Source organism: Dreissena polymorpha, chromosome 1 (assembly GCF_020536995.1).
Source record: "Dreissena polymorpha isolate Duluth1 chromosome 1, UMN_Dpol_1.0, whole genome shotgun sequence".
NCBI lineage: Eukaryota > Metazoa > Mollusca > Bivalvia > Myida > Dreissenidae > Dreissena > Dreissena polymorpha.
The window spans coordinates 201,537,579-201,554,369 of record NC_068355.1 but is presented as its reverse complement, the minus strand read 5'-3'; the positions used below and the strand labels follow the sequence as shown (position 1 = coordinate 201,554,369).

Below are 16,791 nucleotides of genomic sequence, written 5' to 3'. Positions count from 1 at the left end.
GAGTATCCCCAGCATGAACAAGCATGTGTCTGTTCAAACTGTTTTTTACACTGAAACTCTTGCCACAAAGACGGCAACCGAAAGGCTTTTCTCCCGTGTGAGTTCGTACGTGATTGTCCAGAAACAGTTTTCGCTGAAATTGTTTATGGCAGAGATGGCACTGAAACTTCCTGTCTGATCTGTTCCAGTACATGTGGTCTCCTCTTCCCTCAGGTCCGGTGTTCGCCAAGCTCTCTGCAATTTCTTAAAAGAGAACAGGACAATTTGATTTTTTTAATTAACCCATTTATGCCTAGTGGACTCTCCCATCCTTCTAAATTGGATCAATTAATTTCCAAATTAGGGATGTCTAGTATATTTATTTCTATTTTAAGAATATTTCTTACAGAAAATCCTTTAAGCAAACAGCGCAGACCCTGATGAGACGCCGCATCATGCGGCGTCTCTCATCTGGGTCTACGCTGTTTGCCAAGGCCTTTTTTCTAGAAGCTAGGCATAAATGGGTTAAAAGCTATTTATTTTAACTTTTTCATAAGCCTTCAGCTTATTGAAACGCTCTCGAGTCCGTTTCCTGGGCCAAACCAGTACTTGGTGTCTTTAAGGGAGATGTTGTTGCATGCAGACAAATTAACGCCTTTGTAAGAAATATGCTTTATTCAATTTTATGTGTTTTGTGTCATACTATTTAAATTGGTTCCTTGCCATAAATAAATGACCAAATGCTATCATACGGTTCATCTTTTCTTGAAGCAGCTGGATTTCCACTTTGTTTATATTAACCCTTTCCCACATACATGTAAAAAGCAAAGTGAAATGGCTTTTGCAACCAGCATAAAACCAGAACAGCCTGCAAGTAACTCGAAGTCTGTTCAGGTTTTATGCTGTTTGCTGCTCATCAGTATCTAAGGTTTGGAGAAAAGCCTTAAAAACTTGAATCTAGGAAGAAAATTCTTAAATTAAAAATAACTTTCTAAGGGACTACAAATGCGTGAAAATACGTTTTTAAGTTGGATAGGTTCAAGTAGAAGACGTAATATGTGACACCAGAACCTGATTATAATTTGAGTCTCTACAACTTTACTTTACTATGAATGTACACAGAAGGAAGCAAAGACGTATGACTTACATCCTTAATGTTGCAAGAATAACAAAAGACAATAACAAAATGCTATGTGAAATTAACAGCAAAACTTATTAAAATGTGAGTGAAATTCTGATATGAAAAAGAGGCATTGCAGCAGCACTTTTATTGTAGTGCTATAAAAATCGCAAATGCATGTCTTCATTATAATGAACAATGAACGCAAGTTAAAATGGTGAACATTTACAAGTACAGGAAAATGTTATGTGACACATTTGTGTCTAACGCAATATTAACGATGTTACATTTAACTTTGGAATGAGCAAAACAAGAAAGCGACAAAGAACATGTTTTCCATAACACGCTAAAGTTTGAGAATATATATGGAACAAGCTTAATCCCTAAGCATCCATTAAATTTTACAATCGCCAGCAAATGCATAACTTCCGAACAAAGTGAGCTGTCACACACAAATGCATTAATGAGCACAATTTGACTCCACTTGCAAGCAGGACTATAAAACTTAATGTCAGCTGGTTTAACTATCCAAGTTGAATTATTGATTTTATTACTCTAAAACTTAATGTCAGCTGGTTTAACTATCCAAGTTGAATTATTGATTTTATGACTCTAAAACTTAATGTCAGGGGGGTTAACTCTTAAAGTTTAATCATTTTATGACTCTAAAACTTTATGTCAGCTGGATTAACAATCCAAGTCGAATCATCGATGTGTCTCTAAAACTTAATGTCATCCGGATTAACTATCCAAGCGCAATCATCGATTCTATTACTCTAAAACTTCATGTCAGCCGAATTAAAAATTCTAAGTCGAATCTTCGATTTTTTTACTCCCAATATGAGTCACGATGTGTTACTTCAAGCTTCCCATTTTTTTACTCCCAATATGAGTCACTATGTGTTACTTCAAGCTTCCCATTTTTTTACTCCCAATATGAGTCACGATGTGTTACTTCAAGCTTCCCATTTTTTTACTCCCAATATGAGTCACTATGTGTTACTTCAAGCTTCCCATTTTTTTACTCCCAATATGAGTCACTATGTGTTACTTCAAGCTTCCCATTTTTTTACTCCCAATATGAGTCACTATGTGTTACTTCAAGCTTCCCATTTTTTACTCCCAATATGAGTCACTATGTGTTACTTCAAGCTTCCCATTTTTTTACTCCCAATATGAGTCACGATGTGTGACTTCAAGCCTCCCTTCGTGTTGAAACTCTTCTGGCAAACCCGACATTGAAAAGGTTTGTCGCCCGTGTGCGTTCGAATGTGGTTTTCGAGATGAAGTTTGCGATTGAAAACTTTCTTACAATACGGACAGCAGTGCAAATAATTCTTGTCCACAGTGCTCGATTCGCTCTCGTAAAAACTGGTGTTTCTATTGAACTGCCTTGAATCTGAAAAAATGCAAATATAACTTAAGTTCTTTTTATTTATTAGTGCAGTAGTGTCAACATTTTATATGTCACTTTAAGTACATGTGGAGAACAGCTTTACTAGGGATTTCACTACTAACCACTTTAAGCTGCCTTAAGTCTGACAATATGCAAATATAACTTAAGTCCTCATTGGATGTTATTGAAGTATGATTCAACATTTAATGTGTAAAGCCAAGTACCTAAGGCATCCTGTTTCACTGAGTATTCAGTTTATATCCTCTACAGTTCACATTAAACTTCTGAAATGCATGGCCACACAGGGTACGTAGATTCCAAAGGAATAATTATTGTAAAGCAATTAATTCACATCAATATTGTTGTTCTTTAGTAGTCAAAAAGCAATATTTAAGTATATTTATTAAGATATAGAAAAGCATTTCTTCATTTCAAATCATAATACAAAAGTTCCAAATAAATTGTCAACTGTGAGGAAATCCATATGCACAAATAATGTTCCTTCTAGCACAGAAAAATCTAAACTGATAAAAAGACCGAATTCTCACAAAGGATTTCAAGTTCCCATCAAAAACACTTCTCATGCAAAACAGGCCAATTTCTCACGCTGGATTTCAAGTTGCAAACAGCAAGCACCTTTTCACCACCATGGAAATACCAAAAGTTTCCCGGTAAAGTGACTTCACTTAGGCATGGCTCTAGAGCATATTATCATGTTCTTCTACTTCTACTTCATACTTCCTACAGTCAATTGCTGACTATTACAGGAAGGCCTATTATAGGCAGATATGGATACTGTCGAGTCCGTTTCCTGGGAAGAACCAGTACTTGGTGCCTATGGAGGAGATAATAAGAACGCTCCCTGAGTATGGAGCAAACCTACGAACTCCCGATCGCTAGGCGGACACCTCGTCCATTACACCATCGCAACATTCAAGTCACTTCATGGGCTGTGTTCTGGGAAAATGGGGCTTAATGCATGTTGCTTGTCCTCCCAGAGAAACCTGCGCAAATTTCAGAAACAACACTACAAAACCGACTTCCTTTTTAAAAAAACTACCATAAAAGCGGAAAAACTACCATAAAAGCAGAGAGGGTCCTCCCTCATAAGCCTGTGCGGACTGCGGAGAGGGTCCTCCCTCATAAGCCTGCGCGGACTGCACAGGCTCATCTGGTACGACACTTTAAGCACATGCATTAAGCCCCATTTTCTCAGAGTAAAGCTCTGTTTATTGTTTGACAATGTGGGTAACCATATGTGACTTTAAGTTCCCCTTCACATTGAAGCTTTTCTCGCACACCAGGCACTTGTAAGGTCTGTCTCCCGTGTGCGTTCGAATGTGGTTTTCGAGGTGGAGTTTGCGTAGGAAGATTTTCTGACAATATGGCTGTGCTGGCGGTAAGGGAAGGGTTCACAAGTGTTTCTGCTGCTCTTGTCTGTCTGGTTTGTTCGCATGAAGTCTGAAATGAGTAAATAGAACCATGTATTACGCGTACCTGATTGTTTCCTTCAAAAAAGTAGGACAATTGTTTTCGAATAGAGAGAAAAACGGATCTCAAAAAGTTCAAATTGTTTATTCTGCCTTTGTTGACAAAAGTTTAGTTAGTTTGCATGAAGTCTGAAATGAGCAAAAAGAACTTTCAAGTCCGCGTCATATGACAAGAGTTGTTTTGTACCCTCATGTTGTGCAAAACACATGATATATCTGTGCTAATAGGCTTCATTATGTGCTCAGTAAACAAACACTTGTATGTGCATGTACACTTTAAACATGGGAAAATTATATGAGCCTCGTTCTTGGAGCATGTGCATGAAGTTAAGTCCCTGATTGGCCTGTGCAGTCCACACAGGCTATTCAAGGACAACACGTTCTGCCTGCACTGGATTTTCATTTAAAAGAGACTTGAAACTCAAAATTCAATATCCAGAAAAGAACTTATAAAATACTTTTAACACTTTCTGTGTAGATTGATCTAAATGTCCGGGAAAAGAACTTATAAAATACTTTTAACAATTTCTGTGTAGATTGATCTAAATGTCCGGGAAAAGAACTTATAAAATACTTTTAACAATTTCTGTGTAGATTGATCTAAATGTCTGGAATAAGAACTTATAAAATACTTTTAACAATTTCTGTGTAGATTGATCTAAATGTCTGGAATAAGAACTTATAAAATACTTTTAACAATTTCTGTGTAGATTGATCTAAATGTCTGGAATAAGAACTTATAAAATACTTTTAACAATTTCTGTGTAGATTGATCTAAATGTCTGGAATAAGAACTTAAGAGACACTTTCTGTGTAGATTGATCACAATGTCCAGAAAAAAAACTTTCAAAATATTGTTAACGCTTTCTGTGTAGATTCTGCCGGTTTCACTAGGCTTGGCAAGAGCCACTCTGGGTCTTGTTGAAACAAACCTCACACTTTATAACAACACAAAGATTCAAAGACCTCAGGTTGCAACCAAATGACTTATTACAAGCAAATGTTCAAGTTGAAGAATAATTTGAGTTTAATAAAAATGTCTAAAAAAAGAAGAACAAAAACACATTGCAACACAGTCTAAAAATTGAAGTCACATTATCACATCATCAGTTACACTAACTCAATATAATAAGTAGGGATAAAATAATACTTTGTGCATTGCAAAAGTGCCAACATAATTTTTTGAAACGAGAACTAAAAAACATTGGAAAAAAACAACAACATTTTCAAACTGTGTAACTATTGCAGTCCCATGGTCACATCATTTGTTCACTGCTAACATGCATCACCATGTGAGCCTTCAAGTTCCCCTTCACACTGAAGGTTTTCCCACACAACTGACACTTGAAAGGCCTGTTGCCATGGTCACATCATTTGGTCACTGCTAACATGCGTCACCATGTGAGCCCTCAGGTTCCCCTTCACACTGAAGGTTTTCCCACACAACTGACATTTGAAAGGCCTGTCGCCTGTGTGGGTACGTACGTGGTTCTCCAGATGCCATTTGCGAGGGAAACATTTCTGACAATATGGGCAGCAGTGCTGGCGGTTTTTGTCCATAGTGTTCAGTAAGCTGTTGTCGAAAAAGCTGTTGAATATTTGCCCCGAGTCTGAAATTAGAAAATTTAAAATCTTATTCTTAAATTGTAACTTTTGGCATATACATGTATGTGGCACATGTTCATGGCTTACTGTGACGTTTGCCAAATTAGCCAATTGCTACAAATTAGGCTAAATATGGCTAAAGAAATTTTAATTTTGCTTCATTTTTTTGTTTATAAAACCAAATGAAACAAATTAAGAATTTGTGCATTCACCGGTTAATATGGCTTAAGAAAATTTAGAGCAAGGGGGCCCTTGCTTTGTTGAGAAAAGCGTTCTAGTTGAGTGGTGTCTGCGATTAAGATATACGCACCTTATTTATTTGTGTATTATTGCTATTCCATAGACACTTTGTAAAGTATTATAGTGGTAAACCCAGTTTGATCTATTGAACTAAACTCCAGTGATGTATCAAATACACGCAGATAAAGTGAAAAAGAACACATGTTAAAAATATAACAAGAGCACCGCATAATGGGTGCCAACGCATGGCTGTGGGCGCAGTTTTGAATAAATTAAAGCTTGTCCGATGATTTATTTATTTCATTTATTTTTTAGAGGTCACAGTGACCTTGACCTTTGACCTAGTGACCAAAAAATGGGAATGGCATGTAGCAGTCATCAAGGTGCATGTACATATGAAGTTTCAAAGTTGTAGGTGAAAGAACTTTGATTTTAGAGCCAATGTAAAGGTTTTAGCACCGGACAATGAGCTGGCTATGACAATAACTCGGGTTTTCTCCAAAAAAGGCCGAGCTAATAAGAAGAACAAAACACTAACAATACATCAAAAATACAATCCAAAACATTTTACTATTTACTAAACTTAGTAACAAAATATTATGACAAGTAAAAGTTTAAAATATCAGTATTAGTACTATTACACAAATAAAAGCATCAACAATTCTCAAATTGTCAATTAAAACAACCTAATGTCACTCACATCATACTAAGGTTTATAAAACAGCACATGAACAAAACAAACAGTATTAATTTTACTTCCATAAATTACTAAACAAAACTGAAACCTAATCACTTGATTTTGTGTTACATCTAAAGGCATACTTTGCAATAAAGTATAAAACATAAAATAAAAAAGTATGATAGATGGTATTTAGTAACAAATTCACATTAATATAAATAAAGTATTCAAGAAGAAGAACACATATTAATATGGAAAAAAATCTTGTACATAAACAACTTATTTAAACTAATACAAACATAAAATTACTGTACTGCTTAAAAAACATTATCATATACATGTACAAAACAACATTTTTTTACCTTGTCTATTGAAAAGTTTTTTAAAAATAACATAAATATTCAAAATCAATGAATATTTCGCAAAATATTTTGTATTGTAACATAGATTTAATGAGATACAAAATATTAGTTTGTAATTTTTTGTAGCACAATATATTCCATTTTAATTTCCCGCAACAATATCTCTTCATATGTCACACAAACACTAATATGGTAAATGAACACGTGTTGAATATATTGTTCAACAAAAAAAAACAGAAAAAACATTTTGCATCTTATTAAAGCTATGTTACCAGACAACATCTAGCATTGAAATTGTGGCGATTGTTATAAGGAACATTGAATTTATATGTGTTAACTTTATTTTTTAGAAATACTGTACTATATACTATACTGTAAATATTTGTTAATTTTGAGAGTTTATGGGCTTTGAAGAGTTTACATGCAAGGATTTTAAGTTCAAACACACCAGGGCATGCAACTCATTAAAATATTTCAGTGACATCGGTATTTTTTTGTATTTGCCATTTTTATGTCACTTATGTCAATTATTAGTGAACACAATAATTCCTATAAATAAAGAATATAACACTTGTATGATGATTCATCAAAATAATTGACAATAACTGTATGAAAACAGAGAAGAAAATATTAAGAGTATAATCTCAACAATACAAAATGCCAAAATAACATCTCATATTTCTTTAAACAAAGGTTTGTTATCTGATATAATCCTATTTAAAACTTGAGTTATGATAGTTCCATCAAAGGGCACCGTTCAAATTGAAAGCTACAACAAAATATCTGCATTGTAGGCTCAAACCTGTATTTTTTTTACAACTTTCACAAAGATTTTCTCATTCTTTTTGAAAAAGTAAAGCAAGCTATCTAGATAGACAGCAGCCATAAACATGCTTAATCTGTTATTTAATAGCCTTGTTTTTCCAATTAAAGCATATTTATAGAAAGATATACATTAAACATGACTATTTATGAAATATTTTAAGTAATCTTAAAAACGTATGACTGTCATATTGCCTATTCATCTGGCCTATCTGTTTGTTTACATTTTGCTGCTAACTTAATCACTGTTTGTGAATGCACGAGTCTTTGGAGATGCATGTACCTGCAAATCTACATCTACAAAAATATTTCCAAACAGACCTTTGAAATGTAAATATACAAACCCAGAAATGATGGCAGCTTTTTTCCTTAAAAGCTATTTCTTTGCTAAAAATGACGGGAATCAAGCAGATTACAACATGGAATCATGATGTAAGGCCGTAAAATGCCTCCGTAAGTTTCCCTTCTGGTTGAATCCCTTGTGACACACAGAGCACTGGAAAGGTCTCTCCCCTGTGTGGACTCGGAGGTGCATGGTCAGGTGGGCCGTGGAAGGAAACAACTTCTTACAGATATCACAACACAGCGCCCGCATGTCTGAAACAGAAGGGTTTGAATCCCCGTGAAAAAATGGATGTTCCTGAACCATATAAAGGAATGCCTAGAATAACTTGGCCATTGATGACAATTATGGTTGTATAAATTCTTACAGAAAACACAACACAGCGCCCGCAGGTCTGAAACGGAAGGGTTTGAATCCCCGTTAAAAAAATGGATGTTCCTGAACCATATAAAGGAACGTCTAGAATCATTTGGCCATTGATAACAATTATAGTTGTATACATTCTTACAGAAATCACAAAACAGTGCCAGCAGGTCTGAAACTCCAAACAGAAGGGTTTTGATCCCTGTGAAAAAAACGAATGTACCTGAACGATATAAAGGAACCTCTAGAATCATTTGGCCATTTATGAAAATTATAGTTGTATAAATTCTTACAGAAATCACAAAAAAGTGCCAGCAGGTCTGAAACAGAACAGTTAAGTTTAAACCTATTTATTTGAGCTTGATTGCTTAATTGCATCAAAAGCAGCAGGCTTATTTAAATGATCTCCTTCGTAGAACCAGTCATAGATGTCTTGGGTGGAGATCTACAGAACGCTCCCACAGTGTGGATCAAACCCATGATCTCCTGGTCTCTAGGTGGAAACTATATCCACTTCACCACGGGGACCTTTGAAGAATGTTTTGAATCCCTGTGTATGACAGATGTTACAGAACAATTTACAGGATTGTCGAGAATCACTTGGCCATTAATAGAAATGAAAAATGTACTTGATTTCTTCCATAAATGCCTAAAGAAAGCTATTATGTTTTGTTTGTAACTATTAAAGGGATCTTTTCACGGTTTGGTAAATTGACAAAATTGAAAAAAAGTTGTTTCAGATTCGCAAATTTTCGGATTAGTTATGATACATTTGATGTATTTGTGAGGAAACAGTATTACTGAACATTTGCCTTGGTCTAATATAATCTTATAGTCTTATATGCATCTTTTGACGATTTAAAAACCTCAAAATTATAAAGCGTTGCAACGCGAAACAATTGAATAATTTGGAGAGTTCTGTTGTTGCCGTTTAAATTTGTGAAACTACGAAGATTGTTGATATAACGTATAAAATACGCATATTATGTATGCTTGGCAGGATAGCTCAGTTGGCTAATGCGTTTTTACTTCAGGATTCCGGGGGTCACTGGTTCGAGCCCTGCTGCGGGCTACTATTTTTTCCTTTTATAAATTTTATTTTTGATTTTTTACTGGAGCTTTTAAAATTTTATGTTTACATTTATCAATATAAAGCATTTAATGGCAAACTTCAAAACATGCCAAAATCTGTGAAAAGGCCCCTTTAATAGCAAACACCACATGATTAGGTTTCAAACTCTGAACTTTTATTTTAATCCTTAAACATAGCATAGGTCAGGGTCCTATACAAACTTGTTTGTATAGGTCCCTGCATAGGTTAATTTTACTCCTGGTTTTCTGAATCAGCAAATACCAGCATAGTATATTAGTCTAATTAACTCTACACGTTTTTAAATTGTAAATTGATATCAGCAGAAAAGTATTTTTAGAATGCGTTTTCAGTCATTATAGTTTAAACCTATTTAAATCAATTGCAACAAAAGCCTAATGCTTATTGAAACACTTTTGAGTCTGTTTCCTAAGTATAGCCAGAACTTGGTGTCTTCTTGGGAGATCTAAAAGTCCCTCCCACAGTTGGGAATGGCACCATGGTCTCCCAGTATCAAGGCGGATGCCATATCCACTATGCGACCATGGCAATGTTTAACAAACTATTATTTAGCCTGCATGATGATCATTCTGCCAAATTGAGCACAACCACCTTGTGTGGTCTCAAGTTAACTTTCTGTATGGACTAGTTGGAGCAAATGTTGGACTTTCAAATGATTGTCTCCCCTGTGCCGCATGTGAGCCTCGGTGCCATACCGACCCAGCAAATGATTGTCTCTACTGTGCCGCATGTGAGCCTCGGTGCCATACCGACCCAGCAAATGATTGTCTCTACTGTGCCGCATGTGAGCCTCGGTGCCATACCGACCCAGCAAATGATTGTCTCTACTGTGCCGCATGTGAGCCTCGGTGCCATACCGACCCAGCAAATGATTGTCTCTACTGTGCCGCATGTGAGCCTCGGTGCCATACCGACCCAGCAAATGATTGTCTCTACTGTGCCGCATGTGAGCCTCGGTGCCATACCGACCCAGCAACTAAGCAAACAACTTAGCGCTCACTGAGCAATGGATGTGATGAAGTCGCATTGCTATGTTATTGCTATGATGTCCGTGATAATGCTCAATTAGCAAGGAAACAAATTTGTGCTAATAAAATTTTAAAAATAAAAATAAACCAAGAAAAACTAACTGCATGTCAGGTGCCAAATGATAAGGCTGGTTAAGATGAATTTGTAACATAAAATTACCTGACCTTGTACGGAACACTTGTAGTGTTTGTTCTTTCACCATTTTGGGAATGGGGCCGGGTCCCTTTGGATTGGGAAAATTTGTGACATTTTGACTAAAATTGGGAAATTAGAGTTGTCGTTGTTTTGCTAAAAAATGCTTCAAAATTGAGGATACAAGTGATTCCAGTATTATATTTACTAAGGTTGGAATTATATGGATGGGAGATAAACAAAATATTTAGATCTAAAAAATAGGGAATTTTTAGCTCCCATTTGGGAAAAAATATATACTTCTTTCCATTGGTAATGGGTCCAATTACTGGACCCGATTTTGAATGGAAAAAAAACACTGTCTTGCTGTTCATTGGTTGGCTGGGTCACTTGCACATTGTCACTTGTGCATTTTTCACTATTAGGTTAGTAATGTATGATTTTATCTTAACCAGCCTGATCCTTTGGCACCTGACATGCAGTTTTTGTTGGTTAATACAGTCAACGACAAGAGGGCCATGATGGCCTTGTATAGCTCCACTGCTGAAAAAAAGGCTGAAACAAATATTCTCTGCATGTGCAAATATTTAAATATAGGCCCTATTTAAGCATATGTACACTTTTGTGACCCCCTGGGCTGGGTCAAATTTAACCCCAAAGGCATAATTTGAACAAACTTTGTAGAGGACTACTATATCTCACTACATATAAAATGTGGTAGAACTAGGTCCTAGAGTTAAGGACAAGAATATTTTAAAAGTTATCACAAAATAAGCAAGAAGATTTGTAAAGATTTCACAAAATGGCGCTTTATAAGCGTTTATTCAATTTTGTGACCCCCCGGGGCAGGTTCAAAGTTGACACCAGAGGCATTATTTGAACAAATTTGGTACAGGTCTATTAGATGTCACTATATACCAAATTTGGTAGCCCTAGGCCCAATGGTTATGGACAAGAAGATTTTTAAAGTTTTCACAAAATAGGCCCCATATAAGCGTATGTTCAGTTTTGTGACCCCCCCAGGCAGGATCAAATTTAACCCAAGGGGCATAATTTGAACAAACTTGGTAGAGAACTATTAGATGTCACTTCATACCAAATTTGGTAGCCCTATGCCTTATGGTTAAGGACAAGAGAATTTTAAAAGTTTTCACAAAATAGGCACTAGATAAGCATATAATCCATTTTGTGGTCCCCAGGGCAGGATCAAATTTGACCCCTGGGGCATAATTTGAACAAACTAAGTAGAGGACTATACAATGTCACTACATACCAAATTGTGTAGCCCTAGGCCCAATGGTTATGGACAAGATTTTTTTTTAAGTTTTCACAAAATAGGCATTATATAAGCATATGTTCAATTTTGTGACCCCTGGGGCAGGGTCATATTCGACCCCAGGGATAAAATTTGAACAAATTTGGTAGAGGACTATTAGATGTCACTTCATACCAAATTTGATAGCCCTAGGCCGGATGGTTATGGACAAGAAGATTTTTGAAGTTTTCACAAAATAGGCCTTATATAAGCATATGTTCAATTTTGTGACCCCCAGGGCAGGGTCAAATTTGACCCCAGGGATAAAATTTGAATAAATTTGGTAGAGGACTATTAGATGTCACTACATACCAAATTCGATAGCCCTAGGCCCGATGGTTATGGACAAAAAGATTTTTAAGTTTTCACAAAATAGGCCTTATATAAGCATATGTTCAATTTTGTGACCCCCGGGGCAGGGTCAAATTTGAAGATTTTGAAAGTTTTCACAAAATAGGCCTTATATAAGCAAATTTTCAATTTTGTGACCCCCGGGGCAGGGTCAAATTTGACCCCAGGGGCATAATTTGAACAAATTTGAGAAAGAAGTTCACCCCAGGAACATTCCTGAGAAATTTCATCAGAATTGGACCAGTATAGTTTAGGAGAAGAAGATGTTTAAAGGAAAAGTTAACCCACAGACGCACCCACGCACGTGTGCACACACAACGGACACAGGACGAAGACATAAGCCCCGCTGGCCTTTGGCCAGTGGAGCTAATAACAGTAAAAAATTGTGCATAGCATACTATCGGTAATTGTATGACGTCAACTGATGTGGCTTATGTATCAGAAAGAAGCAAAACAAAAAAAGGCGTTGAATTAGGGCAGCGTCATTTCGGGTCGCTCGACGTAAGGGAGACATTGCCTTAACACTACAAGACATAACAAACAACACGATAAAAAAAAAACTTTTTAAAATTATATAAGCTGTGGTCACCTCCTTGTCAACAAAAGATTATATTTTATATTATTTATTGTGAGTGTGTGTGGGGGGGGGGGGGGGGGGGTAAACCCAGATCTGAAACCGCAGGGATGGAAATCAGTGGCTGCTCATGAGCCTGGGGCCCGTAGTTATTGGCCTGGGCAACAAAAGTTCAAAAGTTGGTAGTCTGGCCTTGCTACTAGCTTTTTTTGCTTGAAACAATTCAGTGCAATCAAACATTTAATTAAAATTGGTGACTGTGGATTAATACTTACTTTAATAATATTCATTTATCAAGGCCATAAAAATGATTATTCAGACTTATATTAAGACATATTTCACACAAAATGTGTCATGTAAGCAATGTTGTTGTTTAGTTATATACATGTACACGGTACAGGGCTCGTAAGTCTAGGTAACCAAAATGCTTCAAGTAAAAATGGTTGCCAGTGCGGGCAGCCAATTGTAACACGTAAGTTTTTATCCCTGAAACAGGGATTCCCAAACTTCTTCTATGTTTTGAGGAATAAAAACGTGTCTAGATAGTGTATCCACGGTTAATGGTTCTGGTAAAACACCTTGTAGTCCTTTGGATGAAATAGCACACGCGTTGTCATAGCCGTAATTAACAATTTATAAAACTATGTATCATAACAAAGTTGAAACCAGGGGCGGCAACTTTAGTATGCAGTGGTTAAATAACACCAATACCATGGAAAGTACGAGCGAAAAGCAAACTAACGACATTAGTTTATCGTTTACTTTCATGTTCGCCGTCGTCATCAGTATTTAAGTCAAAATAAGGGCTGTGTTTTAGTTAGCCAAAAATAATATGGGCAATGTGGTTTGCCATCGATATCGTTATTAAGTACAAATAATAACGCCAACAATGCATGAATCATACATCACGGAGTGTATATTGTAATCTAGAGTCCGTGCATACATAGATGAAAAAGGCCGAAGAAGAAATAGTTCCAAACTCAAAGTCAAAACCCCTTTTATTTAAACTCAATTCATGTTTCACATAAATAAATGAGCAAAAAAAGTACGTAAATGTATAGACGAGATGAGCAATAATATATAAAAATGATGAATTACATGACATATGATATGCCATATGGTTCTTATTATATATTCTTTCTTGATTATACAATATAGAGAACATATTTCAAGTAGCGTCAACACAGATAGAAGGTAGAACGGATAATCATTTTCAATATGAGCAATAAACTACGTAGATGTATAAACGAGGCGGGTTCCGTAACCAATCACCAAACAAGTAATGTGGTCGGCTGGAATTCGAACCCGCGACCATTGAATTAGTAGTTCAGCGTAACAATGACATATTAACTGACACAAATAACGACGCAGTTTAACTCCTTTACGCGATTTTGTTTCAAACACAAGTTAATGTCATTCGAGTACATTTGCTGTCGACACACAGAAACCGTGTACACGTGTTAGTATTCATTGCCATCATGATACACGCATACTCCTGCATTCAATGTCAATTGTCGCATAAAATGGTCAATTCAAATTTTAGTGCCCTCGTTTGGCCGTTTTTGGGGCCGAAATTCAGCCCCATTTCCCCTTAAAATAGTATACATTTTCCCCATATTTAAGCTCAAAATTCCCCCTTCCATAAAAAGTTGTTTTTTATTTATACCTATGTTGCCAGCTGGTATCGTGCTATTAACCTTAGTTTAAATGTATATTTGTGTAAATTACATTAAATTATAGCAATTTTAAGTGTTGAAAAGTTGATGAAAATATCTTTTAAAATTCCCCTTTTCGCCTCAAACGACGCGAAATCCCCCCTCTAAGGGCCCCGGCTCCAATCCCTGAAAGTGTAGCAAGGGCCCTGAATTAAATTCAAATTTATCCAGGTACAAGATCAATGTATATTATAACAACACTATAGATAAGAACATATAATAAACAAAATACATGTATAGTCAAGAGATAACAGTGAACTAGTATATATTGATCTTGCAGGCCTGGGATAACCCAATAAAGTACAAGTACTTATTTCCATTGGGATCCCTTATCTTAAGCATACAATAAGTTCAATGTTACAAAACTGTGTGAGAAAGTTATTAAACAACCTCTGAAAAAATAAAGGAGACACATGGCAGATACAGGTGCGGTATGTCACACACGCACACCCATATCATACCTTGCTACCAATAATTTTTAAGCACAAATCACTGTTTATTAAAAATATATCATTGTTTAAGAATAAAAGAATATTACGACTAGACGACATCTTATTCCTGCACCTAAATATTTATCACAGAATAGTGGACTAAAAATAGCAATAATTACATTATATACAACTTTTAATAATAAAAAGTGTTTTCTCTATCACGTGCAGACTTGTTTAAGGACCGTCTTAATATTGTTTCTAATGGACAGTATATAAATATTTTTCCAAAAGTTGAAAAATTTACTGTCACCCTGTCAGACATGTCATATTTATTTTATTATACCGAAAAAAGTATTCAAACATTAACAATTTATATGAACCATGAACAATTTTAATATTCAATGATTGTATTAAATTTCAGCAATGAACAAATTTACTGTCACCCTGTCAGACATGTAATATTTATTTTATTATACCGAAAAAACTATTCAAACATGAACAATTTATATGAACCATGAACAATTTTAAAATTCAATAATTGTATTTAATTTCATCAATGAACAGCCATTAATATTTTGATAACAATAATACAAGTACACTGGTTAACAAAGTCAATTTCTTATTATAGAAAATACATATTCAATAGTTAAACAGTATTAAGCATGTCTCTTAAAGTGTTTTATAAGTCTAACAGTAACATAGAATTAACTTAAAACTAATTTATTTGTATTTTTTCAATGTTTTTGTTTTAGCAAGTTAATTTGTGATAGTGAAAATTGACTGGACAGTTGCTACAGTTAAACTGAGGAGCAGTTCTGTGAATGTCTGTGAGTCTAATGTACGTCTGCTTAATCACTTGGTTTTGAATAACATTTGGATTACTGACAACTGGCAATGCACTCTGACTACTGACAAATGGCAATGTACTTTGATTACTGACAACTGGCAATACATTTTGATTACTGACAACCGGCGCTGCATTTTGAATACTGTCATTATAAGTTACATGTAACAACTCTTGAAACGCATTTGATAAAATAATTAAAAGGTCTTGTTCAGACAGTTCATTCATGTCATTATCACATTTAATAGTAGCGTTATCTTTTCTATTTGAAAATGGCTTGCTTAGACAATCCGACATATCGCGTTGCTGATCTTCACTTAAATGTGTAGAATAACTTCTGATTTGTGGCCTGCAGCCCTCATTATGTGCCGGGCTTCGATCCCATGTCAATCAAGTTTTGTAATAGGTGTAGCCCTCAAGCAATGGTTAGTGTACACTTTTGAGAGTCCCGCCTGTCTGGAAATGCTAGGCATCATTCCGGATAAAGTATTCTTGCCTAATGGTGCAGCACAGTACCAAATGTCACTTGTCTCTTCAAATGTCTCTAACGGTCTTTGCCATAATGCTTCGAGTTGAGGGTTCAGTTTAGATAGGTACTTCTCAAAGCATCGGACTGGACAAAACGTACTGCCAGGCTGCTCGTAGAGCTTCCCTTCTCCTGTGGTATCATCAGGAGTATCGTAAATCCTAAAAAGATATATTCATTTAACCCATTTATGCCTAGTGAACTCTCCCATCCTTGTAAATTGGATCAACTTATTTCCAAAATTAAGGATGTCTTGTATATTTATTTCTATATTTAGAATATTTCTTAGAGAAATTCCTTTAAGCAAACAGCGCAGACCCTGATGAGACGCCGCATCATGCGGTGTCGCATCTGGGTCTACGCT

The 16,791-nt window shown here is 35.7% G+C and overlaps 1 protein-coding gene across 3 annotated transcripts in view; it reads right to left on the bottom strand.

The window, feature by feature from the left end:
* Positions 1–4,054: 4,054 nt before the first annotated feature.
* LOC127864608 (zinc finger protein 1-like) overlaps positions 4,055–16,791 on the bottom strand; it is a 52,806-nt gene continuing 40,069 nt past the window's right edge. Inside the window, exons 5-6 of one of the 3 annotated variants that reach the window (XM_052404377.1) lie at positions 5,418–5,595; positions 4,055–5,308 (exon numbers count right to left, since the gene is read on the bottom strand). In XM_052404377.1, coding sequence (XP_052260337.1) covers positions 5,242–5,308; positions 5,418–5,595 — 245 coding nt within the window. In that variant the 3' untranslated portion in view covers positions 4,055–5,241. Of the gene's footprint in view, positions 5,309–5,417; positions 5,596–8,090; positions 8,291–13,880; positions 16,589–16,791 lie in introns of those variants that run through there. The other 2 variants (XM_052404387.1, XM_052404372.1) reach the window with 2 other exon arrangements.